This window comes from Scleropages formosus, chromosome 21 (assembly GCF_900964775.1).
Source record: "Scleropages formosus chromosome 21, fSclFor1.1, whole genome shotgun sequence".
Classification (NCBI taxonomy): Eukaryota; Metazoa; Chordata; class Actinopteri; order Osteoglossiformes; family Osteoglossidae; genus Scleropages; species Scleropages formosus.
The window spans coordinates 4367892-4386840 of NC_041826.1; the positions used below are offsets into that span (position 1 = coordinate 4367892).

Here is an 18949-nt window from a genome sequence, read left to right on the forward strand (position 1 = left end):
TTGCAGAACTTAATGTAAACTCATTCTGAATAAAATGTTATAGAAGAATTAGATCATTTAATATGCTTGTGCACATTTAAGTCTATAAGTTCAAGATTTTTTTTCTCCTTTTTGTTAATGGTAAAGATGATTCAGTTCTTATGTTCATTTGCAGAATATATAAATATAACAGAATTGATAAAATGATTTGTTCTAAACATTTTAGTTAAAGCCATTGAAAAAAAGTCTTTAAATTTGGCACATCTTCATCTATATTTGACATTTTCTGCTAGTTCCACATATGTTTCTCTGGGTATGTCATTTGTGATACATTCGTGACTTGTGATTTGGATAGGTGCTAATTGCATTGTACCACCACAGGTGCTGTAAAAGCAGTGCTGTAAATTGCAGTTTTCCATGAATATCCTGCTTAAGAATGTCCACAAATGAAATAATCAATTAACAGTTGAAGAATGTATGAAGAGTGTGACCATACACTATAATTTCAAGGAGGAGTAAAGCATAAACCGTTATACTGCTAGTATATACAGATATCTGATGTGGAGCATATTCCCTTTCAAGAACACAGTTAAAATATAAACAAATAATGTATTTCAAGAACTTCTAAAATGTTAGAGAGGGGTTTTTTTTAGATTATTTTAAGGTATGAACAGAGCACATCCATCTGAATTCATATCTTACAAAACTACTTATAATTGTATCTGTGTGAGTACATATCTACTCATGAATATGTAACTATACAGGGAAAAGATCATGTTTTAGCTTGACCCTAGCTGTTTCTGTGGCAGTCCACTGAACTTCCAGAAGCTGGTTTTCATTGTCAAATATCTGACCAAACAGTTATATTGACAAGCAGGCACAAATCCAGGGGCCGTGTCCCAGGTTTTGTCTCTCCCAGGTACTGGTACTGATCTACACTGCTCAGATCTCGAAATGAATGCATTATGGCGATAGTTTGATGCGCATGAATGCATAGAAATTCAAAAAAGAAGAAATTCTTTGCTATCAACTGTGCCATTTTGACAGAGGCAATAATAATAAGCGGGTTGGGCTCAATCATGACTCAATGATCTCTTAAAACCCTTGCTCCACTACCACTTACACTCAGTGCCTGAAGAGATATAAGCAATCAGCAGACCCTACAGTGTAATAAAGGTCCCAGAAAACTTCCAATCCAACACAAATAAAAAGTCAAAACACTTCAAATTTGCTTCTAAAAAGCTTTGTTTTTTTATCTGGCTGTATCTAAATGCAGGAGAATGACAACCAATACATCTCCAAATATAAATAAATAAATGGCAACCATGAGAGTTTCAATATTAGATGCCCCCTGCAAAAGTAGCTGAATTTCCCCTGGTTGTTACAACACATGGAAACAGAATTTAGAACACATAAATACGCTGGTCTGTTGTTCTGATGGTCGCTATAAGAACAGGCTATATGGTTCAGTTGTTGGACATCCATATTACTGGGTTTAATACCTGCTTGTACTTTCCAGAAGTAACTGATCCCTTCCTTACCTTAGGCAGTGGGCCTTCATCAGTGTGTTGTTGTGCTTTTGCAAGGGAACAGAGTGTGAAACATGAAAGGGCCAAGGATGTGTTAAAACAGTCTCTCATATTTTTAGGGAAATGTGACCTTCTCCTGTTCAGAGCCCCGGCTGATGGTCACCACCTTTCTGAACTCTGGTAGCAGCTTTCTACAGCTTCCGACTCAGGCCTCCTTAGAGGGCCTGTCTATCCGCTTCCAGTTTCGCACCTGGAACCAGGATGGGCTGCTGATGTCCTTCCAGCTGAATCGGAACCCTGAGCGCCTGATCCTGCAGCTGGGCAGTGGCCAGCTCCGCGTCTCGTACTGCCATTCAGCCCTGCAGAAATCAGAGATCACCATTGGTGAGCAGCTGGCTTGGTTCTCTGGCCTGTGAGCTCAGCATAACTGCCATCCAGGAGTACCATTTGCATAAACACGGTAAACTCAGCAGTGTTATTTCAGCTCTAGGAGAGTTAAATCAACTCTGAAGGGGGACCTGAATGTGCAGAACATGCAGTGAACATACGCATAACTGTCCCAGAGTTGATGTAACACTGTTGATTATACTGTCAGGGGGTCCGGGAAATCCTTCTTACATTTTTATGTGATCTGGTTTTCAGGGACACTCACCCATCACACAAGGCCGAAAACATTTATCTTTTAGCCACAAAAAGACAAGGTCATTTTAGTTTTACTTCTGTGGATTTACTGTAGCTATTTGGTGAAGGGTTCTTCAAGAAAATCAATTTTGTGGTTTAGCCCCTTTGGCTGGGGTTAAAATCAGATTATATTGTTTGCCTGATGATATTTTTTATTTTTTTTGTTAAATTATTAATGTCATTCTGCAACATTTAAAGTAAAATTCAGACATAAAAAAGACAAGCCTTAGCATACAGGTTAAGGCCATCTATTTTTAACCTGAATGATGCTGTTTCAAATCCCAATCCTATTACTCCTGCTCTTCCCATTATCACTTGTGATTTGCTCCAGTATCGCACTTAACTTTACAAATGGTCAATTTCCGTTAGCTGCACTGGACAGAATCATTAGCCAAACAACACGATAAAGAATGATTTGCATTGTAGTCACATTTCAGAAACACATAAAAGATTATTGTGAATTTCAATATTGACACATGGCATGATTTTATTCACCATTTGCCAATTACCAGTGTCTATAACTATGTAAGAAATATCTTATTTGTGTTTCTGCAAGTGTGTATCTATTGATTTCATCTGTAATTATTTGAATCAGCAGTATGTTAGAACACATTTGTGTACACACCTCAGATTAGCAGATGGAAGCAAAAAGGACTTTATAGAAGTGCAGTTTTCTTGAAGAGCTTTGCTGTCCATCCCTTTTATTGTCAGGCCCAGTTAAATCTCATGCTTAGATTACAGTCTTCATGTTTGAAACTGATTTAATTATGCATGGGTCCATCTCTCCTGCTAGTACTGGTGTCAGGAACATGATTAAAGCCAAACCACAGTTGTGCACCTTCAAATTCCTTAGAAACCCAGGAACTATAAATCTGCGATGGTGTTCAGCACCATGCTTCCTACGGTGGTTGTCATATGTTTTATCAACTCCTTCACACAGCAATGCCCATATTTAACACTAATACCGTTCATGTCACGTTTTGTAGGAGACCAGCTCAATGACGGCCTGTGGCACTCTCTCAGTCTTGAGACCAGGGGTCTGAAGCTCCAGCTGACCCTGGACAGCGAGCCCACCTCAACCATGGAGCTCAGGGAACGAGGCCAAACAGTCAGTGACTTCTTCTTTGGAGGTATTTTACAGAAACGGTCAACCACTCTGGGCTTTCAGCACATGCTTCATCTTTCGATTATGGATCACACACACAATGTCTACAACCGCTTGTTCAGAGCTGGGTCATGGCAATCTAGAGCCTAACCAGGCAACACAGGGTGCAGAGCTGAAGGGGACACACCCCACGCCAGTCCACCGTAAGGCACCCCAAGCAGGACTTGAACCCCAGACCTACTACATAGCAGGCTCCAGCCAAACCTGCTGCACCACCATGCCCCCCCATTATGGATTGCAAGAGCCAAATGTAACAGCATGTAACAATTTACATTAATCCAAGGGAACTTCAGCTGAGCTTCTCCCAATTTTCAGTAACAATGTATTCTTATTATTTCAACATTAATTAAATGTGTTTTTTTAGGATGTAAGTTTGTCTGTAATGGGACCTTTTTCTTTACTTTCAGAAAATGTGTAGAAAGTACATCTTTGAAAACACAAAAAAATTTAATGTATATTGGACATGTTCTACTCATTGAAAGTTCTAACTATTGAAAGAGCTTAACATCAAATATGGCCCTTGTTCCTCTAATTGGTATATTGTGCTAAAAGAAAAATTAAAATTATTTTTTCTTTTAAAAAAAAAAATTGTAGGAAGGTGCCCAGGATTTGTCTGTTCTGAGTTTTATGCAGCTACTCATGTGATGAACATTGGTCCATATGGTGGAAAGAAACAAACTAACTTTACTTAAGAATAACATGTCTGCAACTATGTCTCTCTTTTTCCTAATGTAATGTACACATTGTATTTTCTATGGGATGTACATCACTTTGGAGAAAAACATCTGCTAAGTAAATGTAAAAGTTCTGGTTGCAGAAATAAGGCAACTGGCTGTGCAAAGATACTCAGCAGATCTCTTTGCACTTAGGGTCCTTTCTTGGACATTACCACTTCATTTGGTCCTGGTGGTGTTGTGACTTCTCTCAGTAGAAGAAACTGCTCATTTATGAGGTTGCTTTCATCTGAGCATGGCTGGGTTAACTGGTTCCTATTACAGTTAAGCTCAGTCAATTTGACACATTTCTTCAGACTCCGGTCAGTGCTCTCAAAACAATTAACAGTTATCTGAACACTTCATTCATTGTCCTAAATAGATTGTAAGTTCTTGTCTATCTCATACTTTCAAATGACATGCATACTTTTCCCAAAACACTGTGCACAAAATTCTGCGATGTTTACAGAACAGTTCATACAACTAGTTATAAATATAATATATCAGGAAAAAAGCAGTTGCATGTCTTTCTGTCATGGTGTCACACCAGAAGGAAGCCATCACACCCCAGCGCAGAGCATTGGGGTTCAAAAGGGAAATCCAAAAACCATGCTCACAAGACCAAACAAGGGTCACCAAGACACAAATGTAACCAAAGGGATGAACCAAAAGCCATAATCCATGAGTCAGTCAGACAAATATGAAAACCATGCAATCCCACAACAGGGCTGAGAAAGATTCCATATTTGAGTGTGCTCCGGACCGCCCTTTTATGCGGTCGCTCCCTGATCAGCCGCAGGTGATCCTCATTGCTCAGAAGAGGGTGTGACACTTTCGTTGGTATAACACAAATCACAAACATTTATGTACCATTTTGCTAAACACAACAAGCAAAACTCACACAACACAGGAAATGCAAATTTCCTAATTTATTACACAGTTATCACAATTCCTATAACTATAAAAGGGGAAAAGAAAAAAAAAAGACAAAGAACAAGAATGAGAAGGGGAAAAGGAAGACTTGTAAGAGTGAGAGATGGTGGAGAGGGTAGAGAAAGATGAAGAGGTAGATGGAGATGAGGGGAGAGGAGGTAAGAATGTAGGAAGAGGAGAAGAGGGAGGAGTAGAAGGAGAAGAGATGGGTAGAGAGGAGGGTAATGGTAGAATAGAAGGAGCAAGAGAAGAAAATGTAACAAGAGATAAGCAGAGAGGAAGGGGACAGCAGGGTGGAAGAGGAGGGAGGAGCGGCAGAAGGATTGGGTACAGACAGGTTTCAAATGAAATGAGGGCCACCCTAACTGACCATGTCATAAATCATGGTCTCTCCTTCAGAGAAGCTGGGCAGAGAGTTCATCCCAACATAAACAGATCCACAGTGACTTCAATTATTCTCACATTTCAGAGTGAAAACTAGTAAGTAACCATATCGTTGTACTGCTATGGTTAGGCTCTAGTACTCTACTATAAATGTTTGTACTCATCCACACATTTGTCAGAATGGAAGTTTGACAACTTTCAGCTGGACACACACACACATTTTCTGAACCACTTGTCCCATATGGGGTCACAGGGAGCCAGAGCCTAACCCAGCAACATAGGGTGTAAGGCTAGAGGGGACACACCCAGAACAGGATGCCAGTCTGTCACAAGGCACCCCAAGCGGGACTTGAACCCCAGACCCACCGGAAAGCAGGACCCGATCCAATCTACTGCACCACTGCACCCCCTCAACTGGACAAACAAGACTCTTTTCAATTGAACAAGAGCATGCCATTGTTGACATGGTGGTCCAGAACACCATCCACCTCAAAGCAAAGAATAATACAGGACAACCAAGTATTTCAGGATATTCAATGCAGTCTTGCCACAATTGATCATGTTGTAAGGAGAAATGCCATCCGGATGAAGCAGGTATACAAAGTGCCCTTTGAGAAGAACTCTATCAGAGTGAAGGAGTTGTGATTCCAGTTTGTTCAAGTATGTGTAAGCCACACTATTACTGCACTTTTACTGTAAATGCAACGATATTGTCTGTATACTATTCCACTGTAAGTGGAAAAATTCAGGTGTCTCTGGGCCTAGTGCTTTCTCAAAGGGGAACCCAGGTTGTTCTGCAACAGTTACAGTATAAACATTGCAATCAAAGGCATTACTTTAAAAAACTAACTTATTGTACCTTGTGTTCTTACTCTAGAGGATTTTGGTGCTGGATAGCAGTGCTACTTGTTTTGAGTACCAGTATATTGATGAAGCTGGCTTCAATCTTAACAAAAAAGAAGAGGGAGGAATGTGATTGACCGTGGCATGACGGCCAATGTCCTTGGACAGCAGGGCGGCAACATCACCATGTCTGCTGCAATTTCAACTACTGGTGTCTTGGGGCCATACAACATCAAAAGGATACAAATGTTTTTTTGTACTCCCTCAATGAAATCCTCTTCCCACAGGTTGACCAGAAGCAAATGGATCGAGATTTTGTAGTTGTTTAGTACAATGTGCCATTCCACCATTTGGCACTGCTGCGGAAGTCGTTTGAGCATCACCCACATTTCAGGATGGTGTTCCTTCCACCATATTCTCCTTTCCTGAATTCAATTGAGGAGTTCTTCTCCTGTTGGAGATGGAAAGAATATGATTGCAACCCTTACAGTCTTCTTCAAGCAATGGAAGAGGCCTGTGGAGATGTTGAAGCAGTAGCTTCTGTTATACAACAGAACTTCTCAGTAGAAAACTTCACAATAAACATCTGTGTGTGTGCACGCGCGTGCGCGCATCAGACTGTTATACAATCAACAGAGCACACACTTGTACTTTTGCTGTTAGTATTTTTAGTAAATGTATTTGTAGAATAAAAGGCAGTACTTCCTTATGCAGTGGAATTGAACTGTTTGGTCAAGGTAGGAGTGTGTTTAGTTGGGTGTGGTAATTGTTTTGAGAGCAATTACATTCACTTGGAGAAATGTGTCAAGACAACTGAGGAAAACAGTTAAAGGTCATTATCTTTGATTTCAATGTGGTTTTAGACTTTTTGAAACTCAATGCCCATGTTAAAGTGGTAGCATCAGTACATTTGTTAGAGGGTCCCTGTAGTTAAAATGAGGTGACTATCATAACTTTCCAGAGGAATGACATGACTGTCAATGTAAGTATCCACACAGCTTATGCGGAGGGAATGAAGTACATATAGAGGGTGCAAAATGTATGTGATATTGTAAGTAGTTTTTATGCATTGCTTTGCAAAAGTATTTTCTCAAGCATAAATGTTACATTGAAACTCAATTATTTTAAGCTAATATTTTAATGTTCTGAAATGCTTAAAAAAAAAAACTGAAAAGTGCTGTTATAATTATTTAATCCCCAGACATTAATATTTAGCCACAATAGCAGCTTTTGTGACAAATATGTATCAGCTTTACTCATTGTTCAGGAATGAGTTGGCTCAATTTTTTTAATGAAGATTTACTCCAGGCTGTTCAAGTTGGTTAGAGAACTGTTATGACTAGAAATTTTCATTACCAAAGTTTTGTGCCACATATTCTCAATGGAACTGAGATCAGGATAGACTGAACTACTGTAGGACAGTCACCTTTTGTTATTGAGCCATTCCAGTGTTACTTTTGCTTTGTGCTTAGGATCAGTAACATGCTAAAAGGTAAAATTTGTCTTTGTAATCTTAAGTTTGTTGGAAGACTGGAGAAGGTTCTTTTACAGTATTTCCATGTATTTTCCATCCATTCTCCCTTCTGTTTCAACAAGATTCAGTCACTTTTGTTGAAATGCAGCCCCACAGCATGATGCTGCCACCACCGAACTTCACTATACGGATGATGTTTGAGTTATGGCCAGTGTTGCACTACATGGAGAGCTTTGAATTTGGATACAAAAGCTCTATTTTTCTGTCAAAAAATATTTTCCACACATGAGCTGGCACACTGTCATGCTTTCTGGTATCTAGAAATGCCAATAATATGGCACCATTTAATATCATTCTTTCTGGGTAATGTTTTCTATTCCATACAAGCTTGTGTTATACACACTCAAAGTTATGGTTGAGTGGTGCACCTTTACTGCACTCTGTTACTGAATTTTGTAGTCAGATTCTGATGAACATTGCACACTATTTAAAAGGTGAAATATCAATAAACCGTTAGTGAATCAGACAGTCAGTTAGAAATTTAGGTGAGTCATCTACTTTCAAGGTCACTTACTGTACCATCTAGTCTTTATTTGCGGTTTCTGGAATTCAGTCTGGAGAGCTGTGCGGAGACTTCACAAAAAACTAAGCTCTTATAAGGTGCTTTATGTTAGCGAGGAATATGTTTTGAAAAAATGGCACATTTGTGCTTTTTTTCTAAGCTTTTATCTTATTTTTTTAAAGAACCTTTGTCTTGTTTACTTAGGTTGTCCTGGGACCTCAGAAGACCTTGGCTGCAGGAACCCCACTTTGGGTTTTCAGGGGTGCCTGCGACTCATGATCATTAACAACCACATTGTAGATCTGTTTCAAGTGCAGCAAGGTCTTCTGGGTAACTACAGTGAACTGCAGTTTGACACCTGTGGCATCCAGGATAGGTAAGAATGACAAATTGTTTGCTCGCATATGAAAATCTAGTAATTCACAACAGGTTTCCTACAGTACAATAGTTTCTGTGTTATAGGGCCTCTCCTATGGGACATATTTGGGGATTAAATCCTGTAAAAACAGTGCACACAGTGGATTGGTGTTACAATAAATGGCACTATTACATTCTATTTAATGTTAGATTAGCTAACACATTTCTCCAAAGCATTTTACAATGTTAAACCACTTACAATTATTTATCCATTTATGCAGTTGGGTAATTTTTATTGAAGCAATAGGTAAGTACTGTATTAGGATACTAGAGCATAAACTGGATTCAGATCTGGGTCATTTGAGTGCAAGGCAGCAGATTAATTTACCATGCTACCTGCCGCAATGTACTATATGGTTGCCCCTTAACTTAAATACCTCAAGAAGAGAAAGTACCAGATCACTACTGAATTAACTAATAGAAAATAAATTGCAAAGAGCTGACTTCAAACAATATCAATTTGCATTCTTGTGGAGATGTTTGTTGCAACTTCTGGAAACTTAGTCAACAGGTTTTTAGGTTTATTGTAGGCTTTTCCAGTTCAAAATGTTTTATTTGTGAGCTCTTTTATAGTATAAAACATTGCAGAGATGACAATTATGTTTACCAAAACACAACGAGCAACAATGTCAGTCTCCAAAAATAATTCATGCCAAGGATTGTTCCATGAAAAAAGTAATCTGCTATTCAGCTGTCCGTTTTGCTATTTTCCTTATTTAAACTGTATGACAGTTTAAATCTTTCACTCTTTTGTAAAAGTGGATGCGGGATTTTGGAATGAATGTTCCAAAATAAATGTTTCTGTCTGTTTTCATGAAACTTTATCCGGTTTGGATAGCATTGCAGAATATTTATTCTGCACCAGATTTGTTTGCCATTAATCCTTCCTAAGTCCTGGTGCAGAAATAGAAAATATATGTATGTTGTGCATGTGTGGCAGTGGGAGGAGGTGCCCATGATGCTTATGAATTGTTACTGTGACACAGAACTGGGAAATAAACATTGCTTTGACAAAAGGAAGGAGCAAGATCCTTCATTTTGCCACTGTGACATCTGAGCAATAGAATCCACCAGGGACTGTAAAACTCACATTTTGGTGAGGACCCGTGGACATCATGAAGAGCATCAGTCAGACACAACTAAGATCTAAGAGATGAAAGCTACAGGGTTGTTTATCTAATAGGTCCCTTGAGTTTGCTTTTTCCTTGCATTGGCTGACAAGCACAGCCTTGCAGAGAATACAATTGGGGCAAAAAAAAGCCTCAGCATGTTTTTCTGGCCTAGTTATAAGGGAGATCTTGGATCACGTTGTGCTGCAAGATGTTTGGATATGAGAGGCTGTTAAGTAGTTAATGGCTGAGGGGAAGTGGAGTTGTGACACATGGACATCAGGCAGCCACCAACTTAGCCTAAAGGAATCAAAAGTGGAGTGAAGTGTACCCTAGAGCAAGAGCATGGTGTAGCGATAAGACATTTTCCATCCTTGCCTAACAGGAAAAAGGCTTTGCATGCATTCATTAAGATTTTACATTGTTCAGCTGTTAACGTAAATAAAGTGATGTATAGACTCTATTGAAAGAAAGCTATTCAAGTCAACTGTACTTGTTTTCTTAAACAATGGTGAATGCACAATAAGTTTGACTAGCTTTTACTAGTAAGTAAATATTATATCAGCATAAGGCTAATCAGGCTAAAAACAAACAAGTTTTAGCAGTAAGATCTTAATATCATTCTGATGCTCAATTGAGAGTAAAAGGCGTTCCTGTCTCCATGACCGCTGTGTAACGGGTCTAGGGTTTGAGCCCTGCTTGGGGTGCTTTGCAGCAGACTGGCGTCCCATCCTAGGTGTGTCCCTTTGGCCTTGTTCTTTGTCGCTGGGTACGGCTCTGGTTCGCCCTGATCCCGCTCGGGACAAGCAGTTGTAGACGTTGGTTGGTAGGTGTTCATGTCAACAAGAGTAGAGCTCACTTTGAACTAGACCACTGTCATGAGGTCTGCAGAAACACAGTGCAAGAGCAGGAAAAAGGTGAAAATGAGTCCATGCCGGCAATGTTTTTGCCTGCTCTGCAAAGAGTCAGAAGAAATGGACCATGATAACTTCATTTTGCGCTAATCAGTGTCCCCCACAGCAGCCACCACAGTGGGGACTAATGCTCATTCCTGGCAAGAACAGGGATTAAAGCGGCCACCAAAGGCTGGCGAGGAATCCGTCTGCAGGGTGCGGATTGGCAGCTCAGCTTCTAGATAAATGCTTGTTTTATATCGCTGGAGTACACGATGGGCTCTTCCATTGTTGAGAACACACTTTGGCTTGAGCAGCAGGCATACCTCCATGGTAGTTGCAGGTCACTTTCCAAAGTGGGCATGGCCACTCTGGCCAGCTTGCCAAGCATATCTCAGCCTCCATTGCAGCTGAGCTTTTCAGATTGATGTGTTTTGCTTAGCTTTCTTTTGCTTCTGCTGTCAGTTTATTTTTTCTTTTTGGCAGGTTATTTTTCAGAGAACTGTGGGAGTTCCTGTAATCCACAAGCAAAAGCATGAGTCAGCATGAGAGGACATTGTCAGATGTGCTGAGATTCCCTAGGAGTGCAGTTATTATAGTTTACAGAGATCTGAAAAAATGGCAAGGCCAAAGAGCCCCTGCTGTCATCTTCAGAAGTACGATCTTACTGATGTACAGCTTCTGCAAATTTAACCAAGCTTTTAAATCATGTTTTCCTGGCACCTGTCATCCATTCATTCAGGAAGTAGATGCCATCCTCCAGTCTAGACATCCCATTGGGTTTACCAAATCTAGCAGCTGCTGTCCAGTGAATACCAGCTGAAGACATGGCCACAAGGCAGAATGCTCCAAGCCAGCACTGGACCTGTTACTCCTCCTTAAAGCTGGTGTTTGGGATTTGGCAAATATGTAGATCAAGCTCCTTTCCTCAAATGGCAGAGAAAAATAAGTGCTCTATATGTTTCTGAAAATCTCTGGCTAAATATAAACCTAAAAACTGAGTGCACAGGCTCTAAAACATAAATATCTAATATCAGAAATCTGTTTGCAACTCAGTGGGGGTGTGGTGGTGCAATGGGTTGGACCACAGTCCTGCTCTCCGGTGGGTCTGGGGTTTGAGTCCTGCTTGGGGTGCCTTGCGACGGACTGGCGTCCCGTTCTGGGTGTATCCCCTCTCCCTCTGGCCTTACGCCCTGTGTTACCGGGTAGGCTCCGGTTCCCCGCGACCCCGTATGGGACAAGCAGCTCTGAAAGTGTGTGTGTGTGTGTGTGTGTGTGTGTGTGTGTGTGTGTGTGTGTGTGTGTGTGTGTTTGCAACTCAGTTTGTTTGTAAAACCAATGCTACAATCAATAGAAGCTTTGTTGTGACCAGCAGCTGCAGTAACAATCAGAGGTCTAGTTTTGAGTCATGTGTCAGGAATCTATGCACCTGTTCCCAATTGCAGCACAAGCTATAAAAGGCAAACAGGAGGTAGGAAAAGTTGTGGATCCTTGATCAACAATTTTCTTGTGAATACCACCTGGCCTCACCTGGCCTCACCTGGCCTCACCTGGCCTCACCTGGCCTCACCTGGCCTCACCTGGCCTCACCTGGCCTCACCTGGCCTCCAAGTCAACATACTGGTTGTGTTCTTGTTCTGATCTTCTGTCTTGTCTGTTCTGGTCGATTGAGTTCTGTTCCTGGTCCTGTGCTTCAGTCTAGTTGTTGTCATGCTCCTTTGTCCAAGACCTGCTCTTGTTCCGTGTGTATTCTAACACTTTGTTTCCTGAGTAAAACAGTGTACTTCACTGTCACTCTGCTGTTGATCACCACCCCTTGTGTCTGAATTTGGGTGTTACAGTAAGCAGGGTCTGTGTCACTGTCTTACAAGCTTAAACAAAGTCCCTTCCATTTATTCTCATTAGGCTCTGTAAAAACCTATGACAACATAATGTATTCAAAATTCTTCATTTTTTCTTAATTGTATTTTTATCAGCTGCTCATTCTATGCAGGCTGAATTCTGTCTTGGAAACAGAGTTTGAGGCAGTGTATGCTGTTGATGGGGCACCAGTTCATTGTACAATTTTTATTAACTTGAATCAACATTTGGGACAATCTGAGATTCTGTTTTGCTTTATATCCTATAAGATCAATAAATTGTAGTAGTGGAAATGTACCAGAATGGAATTTTATGACATCTCTAGATCCGGGAGATTAACAGATCTGGGATTTGTCTAAATGGGACAGTGTTCTGTAATTCTTCAGCCAAGGTGAAAGAGCTTGCAAAGTATGAAGAGAAATTCCAAAGTATTTTTAATGATCTCAGATCCGTAAGCAAAGTAGCCAAGAGGCGGTGGTGGTTTATGTGGATTCAAGGCAGTAAGGAGTTGTGCCAGTTTGAGGATGCAGATAAGATAGTCAAAGCAATTATGAAGGGTAATGTGAATGAGAAGCTTTGCATGACGGAAATTGTAATTTTGCAGCAGAAAGATATATAACAGAAGAGAAAGTATGCAAGAGAGGATACAGCCAATCACATGAGATCCAGGGTATAAAAAGAGAACTACTGGCATTATCTCAGGGTTTAAGATCGTTAACAAGGCAGAGAGAATAGCACTGGCAGAGTTAATATGCATCCTTAAGAATCTGAAGTATGAGGAACTGGTGGTACGGGGGCTTTGCAGGAGTCTTTATGCAGGGGAAAAGTCTCTGTGCAGGATCTTCTGTGTGTTTGGTATCACTAAAACTTATGGAGCATCAAAGATGTTACTGAGGTGCCAGAGAGGGTATCTGGATAGCTGTACATTAAAAGAGGGTGACACCAGGTTACTTCCCACCCCCCCCCCCCCCCCCCCCCAACCTGTGTCGCAACATGTGTAAGGAAGTAAGTGGAATTAACACACATTGGAAGCTGTTTTCCTCCCTGCACACTAACAGTATAGTAGGTGTGATTTTTAGTCCTTAGACCTTTTTTGCCTCCAAGCTCCTTTAAGTGACAATTAGTAACATTTGCTAGTGTCTGCCAGTACAAATCAGGAAAAAGGAATAAGAAGTGTTGGTTTCCATTATCTGTAAAGTGTAGCAATTTCATTAATTATACAGTATTTTCTGGTACTGAAGATTAAACATTGTGCTATATCAGTCTTTCTGAGGTTCTCTGCATGCAGGAGACCAGGGACTTTAAGGACAGCTGTTACTACTCCTGACTTGTACACTGTACACATGTTTTTAAATCTGGAAAGCTGCTGCTGGCCACTATGGACCACTGTTAATAACTGCATCCATAAATAATAATTAAAAAAAAAAAAAAAAAACAGACCAGTCACAGAAGCACATATTGGTGCAAAATACTATTTCAGTGCTAAATTGCAGCGATGCATGTGTGGAGATTTCAGAATGCTTCTGCCCTCGTCTTACCAGCTTGGACAAAGACATAAGGCATTCAGAAGATTCAACTTCACGCTGCCTTGTTAACCATGCTTTAAGCAGCAGTTAACTTTGCTGGATAATCCATAATTGAAAGGAACAGTAGTGTTTACCATAATGGAGCAAGCAGCTACACAGAAAAACAAATGGTTTAGAGAGGTGTTTGAGGCCATATAAATCATATTCCTCTCTGCTTGATAACCTTTTTTATTTCACATACATTAAAAGTTGATGATCCACTCTATTACAGTGGTACAGTTGTGCAGGTGGATACTGAAATTTTATGGTCCACAGGAGATCTTTTATACACATGATTAACAATAGCACGGCAACAATTAAACCATTGTTTGAAACATTATCTACACTACGGCCAGCTCCACACCAATTAACAGCACTGCGGATGCCTGCGCCGTAAGTATCCTATAAAAAGGATACTGTGTCCTCTGGGATTTCCTTCACAGATGAAATACTGTGAAATAATATATGCTCATTTAAAAGGCTGGTAATTGTGAAATTTAAGGAAGCCTGAAGAAGGCGCATTTGCGAAGCCTGTTTTAGAAGCTGCCGTTAAATGCCTGGCTGATATGTATTTGCTCTGTGAGACGGAGATTATCAACTGATCACATTCCCAGGCATCACAATGACTGTTAGGCCAACGTTCATAATATTAGACTATCATGAGAAAGACTCAAGGTGACTGATTCCTACACTGCCTGAAATGATATTTGCAAGCCTCACCCTGCCACTCACCACCATACTGACAAGTGCATGTTCACAGGAGTATTGTGGAAGGTGTGCTGCCATTATGGCAAGTCATTATGCCCCAATTCTTTTGCTGTGTGGATGCTGGAGTCAAATGCAGAAGCAACTGTAGAGAAGCATTTAATCATCGTGTGGTCTAATATGTTTGACATTTAAGCGTTACACTCTTTTTCTGGAAAATTAGCAGATAAAGGCAAAAAATGTTGTTCTTGAGCCATATGCACAAAGGAAGGCACAGAGGATGAAAATGAAAGGCAAACTGATGCTCATGTTTGTTTTATTGCTGTTCTGGCAACTGTTGAAAAGCTCAGATGATGGAATTTTCATTTCTTGCCAGCCATTCATTTGGTTTAAGCTTGTTAAGAAGGTGCAAGAATGGACCTTCGCGTGTGCAAAAATGCTTAATCAGTAATATAGCAGCAAAGACCATGGTGATTGAATTGTTCTCTGAATACCTCTCAAGCGTCCTTTCTGCAGCATGAGGAATGTACTTTGGTACTGTAAATACACACATTGCCCCAGGCATCGGTTCACAAAAGAACATCGTTTCTGAAATTCCAGCGTGGCTTCAAAGAATACAGGCTCTTGTGTTTACCGTTTGGTACGGTGGAAGCTGTGGAATTAACACACTTTCCTTTGCTCTCGAAACAATCAGGATCAACATTTTTTTTTAAATGCGGTGACATGAGCTCAAAAATATATAGCTAAAACAGAGCTCTGTCATTTTATGAATAAAATTAATGGAAAACATATATGAATTTTGTTATTTTCATAACACTCTTATTCTGTCCTGCTGTCATAACTGTCATCACTTCTTTCAGTTGATATTCAAATGATTGTTATTTTGTACCAGATGAGTTCTCACAAGCATGTCACCTGGTACTAAAATCTTTCTTGCAGACAGCTAGAGTTGTGCAATTCATTATGAGTAAGACTGTTTGAGCCCTGGGCGCTCCGAGGTAAGTGCACAGACCAGCTTTAGTGACCACAAGAGACCCCTCTCACTGTCACATACTCCAGTGATCATCAAGTGGAGGCCTGTCTTCCCCTAAGCCTCCTAAGACACTCGGAAACAGATAAATATATGTACTACTTCCTCCCCCGTTGTGCTGTATTAGACAAGATGACACAAGATATAATAAAGTCAACTGCCTGTTGACATGCAGACAGTCTCTGAAATTTTCATTTACATAAATTACCCAAAGTATATTCTTTGCTTCCTAGGTGTTCTGTGTCTTTTAAATTGCAGTGTCATGGTGCTATGTTACGGATAAATCAATCATTCAATCAGCAGATAGAGGAAAAAAATACTTTGTCACAGCACAGTAGTTACACAGCACTGTTGTTACCACTACAGTAGTTGCACATTTAAAATGAATAATCTAGATAGGAAAGTATAATGAGGGAGTGGTATTTTTAAAGCAGGGTTCAAGTGTGGGATAGTTTGTAGTGTAGTGGTTAGAACTACTGCCTCTGGATCCAAAGGTTGCAGTTTTAATCCCCACCTCTGGCTGTAGTACCTTTTGAGCAAGGTACTTACCCTGCAATTACTCTATAAATTGGTAAATAATTGTAGTCTTGTAATAATTGTAACCTCTACATTCTAAGTGGCTTTGGAGAAAAGTGTCAGCTAGATGAATAAATGTAAATATAAAAGACAAAGCTATGAAAAAAATATGTTTAATGTTCTAGATGCCTGCCAAACATGTGTGAACATGGAGGTCGATGCTTCCAGTCCTGGACAAACTTCTATTGTGATTGTTCTGGTACTGGATACATGGGGGCAACCTGCCACAACTGTGAGTTTCTGCAAAAGCCCCCTTTGCTGTTACAGTTGCACCCAACCTATCCCACAGGCTCCCATGCTGTTACACACATTTCACTCACAATCTCAAAATATTTCCAAATTTGCTCTAAAACTCTTGCATTTCCATTGAACTGTGAACCTATACTCAACACTTGCAACATTATATCTTAATTATGATATATACAGAACTTTGTTGTAAGAAGGCTAAAGGAACATTATAACTGTCACTTGAAAAAACTGTAACATGTAAAATTAAAGTTTTTAAAAAGGCTGAATACCAAAAGGAGTTTTTTTGTGATATAAGAATCTGCATTGTATGCATTGATAGTCTACTGTAGAATATCTTAAATGAATGGGGGCTATATTTTATATTTACTGTCCTCATACTTGTTTCCCAAACTGAATTCTAACAATTTCGAGACAAACAAAAATAGTATACCTGAGACATACTTTTTATCAATCCCACACATGGCCAGCAATCTATGAACCATCCTGTGAAGCATACAGGCAAGCAGGAAGTGCTTCAGGCTACTTCACCATTGATCCAGATGGAAGTGGTCCACTGGGTTCAGCCCTGGTCTACTGCAACATGACAGGTGAGCTCCTGAGCTCCTCCAGGCTCAGAACCTCCTGATACCTGATGCTCCAAAGAGCTCCTTTGTTTCACAAGTAGCTGCTTCACTCTTTCATTGGCTCACCATTTCAAACCTGCTGCATACAATAAAGTTTTATTTGGACTAGCTGCTTTGGATTATTTACTTGCTTGTGAATTTCATTCTGTATACACTTGGTACAAACTCCGCAGGTCTAAAATAACATAACTATGCGATAATGGAGGCTATGTCTTCAGTTGCCTTTGCCACAGTGTCACCTGATGTCACAGAAATTTTGGTCCACTGTCTACCTGTGGCATCACATGGCTGCGTATTTTATTTCTCTTCTTTCCCCTTGCCTATTGGCTGTTATTTCAGCTCTCGGATGCAAAGCCATTAGGTCTGATTTTAGAGTGTTAGTCAGTGGAAGCATGCAGAGAAACTCATAAGTCAGAACATGTAGCCATCCAAATAAATATTAACGCAGATTGATAACCCCAGCTTTGCAAGGCCATTTCTCAGCCTCCAGCTTGAATGGGCAGGTTTCTTTCCACTTCAGTGAGAAGTCGAGCCTTGCTTTGCCTCGGTTCCTGTGTAGAATATCGAAGGCGCGTCACTGTGTTATATTATTTTGCCAGAATTTGAATTGTTTTATCAATGGGAGTAGAAGGGCCCAGTCTCATATAGACATTCAGGCTGAGCCACAGTTGGCTTACATTCTGATTCTGTTGAAGAGACCTCGTGTTCAACTGACAATCAAAATAACTTGAGATTAAAATGTCAAATATGTATTTTATCGGCAGAGGATAAAGTATGGACCGTAGTCACTCACAACAACACAGAGCTCATGAAAGTAAAAGGGTCCACCCTACAGCGACCCTACACAATGCGATTCAACTACAGTGCCTCAACTGAACAACTGAGCACCCTGGTCACCAAATCTGAGCACTGTCAGCAGGAAGTGGTCTACCGCTGCAGGAAATCCCGCCTCTTTAATACTTGGGGTGAGTCCAGTTAATCTTGTTTTACTCAAGCCTCCTTTTCTCTTTAGCATTTATTATTTGTTATTTTGGTCTTATAATTCTTGTCATATGGTCAAGAGTCAAATCATATTCAATATTTTCTAGGTTTTCTATACATTTACGTATATGACAATTAACTTGTCTGGTTTATCTTTACGTTTTACTTCTTGTCACATATATATAGATAGATATAGTGTGAACAGTCATCTCTGTCCAGATAAGAGTTTCATCTATTTTCTTCAAAGAGAGTATCAGTGCATGTAGCATGTCAGTAATCATTATATTACTAATAAAGCCTTCTGAGTAGCACCTATTTAAAGATAATTATGAAGGACAATGAGTGGAGTAAAGAGAGCAGAATAGTGACAGTTTTATTTTAAATTAAAAGAGTCTACAGATTACCCTCCATAATATTGAACATCTTCAGTTTATATCAATTCTCAACAGATGGAGGGGAGTTTTGATACAGTTCCTGAGATTTTAATTTAAAATGTTTTGGCTTTCGTCCAGCCAGTTTTAAGACGGCATTCATTATGCATAATCTCCCTGAAGCCTGAATTATGAGCATGCTATAAATATCCTATTAATTATTCTGTATTTATTGAGCTATTATTCCATCTGACATGAAATTGAAGAAGTTATTAAGTTGAAATATAGAAATTTCACCAATTCACCA

General features: G+C 40.0%; 1 protein-coding gene across 1 annotated transcript in view; it reads left to right on the forward strand.

Annotated features, from left to right (window-relative positions):
• LOC108924280 (contactin-associated protein-like 5) overlaps nucleotides 1-18949 on the forward strand; it is a 96417-nt gene that overhangs the window by 57413 nt on the left and 20055 nt on the right. The window contains exons 8-13 of the mRNA XM_018735549.2: nucleotides 1628-1892; nucleotides 3176-3319; nucleotides 8468-8639; nucleotides 16544-16650; nucleotides 17135-17254; nucleotides 18055-18255. Of these exons, the coding sequence (XP_018591065.2) occupies nucleotides 1628-1892; nucleotides 3176-3319; nucleotides 8468-8639; nucleotides 16544-16650; nucleotides 17135-17254; nucleotides 18055-18255 (1009 nt within the window). The remainder of the gene's footprint in view (nucleotides 1-1627; nucleotides 1893-3175; nucleotides 3320-8467; nucleotides 8640-16543; nucleotides 16651-17134; nucleotides 17255-18054; nucleotides 18256-18949) is intronic.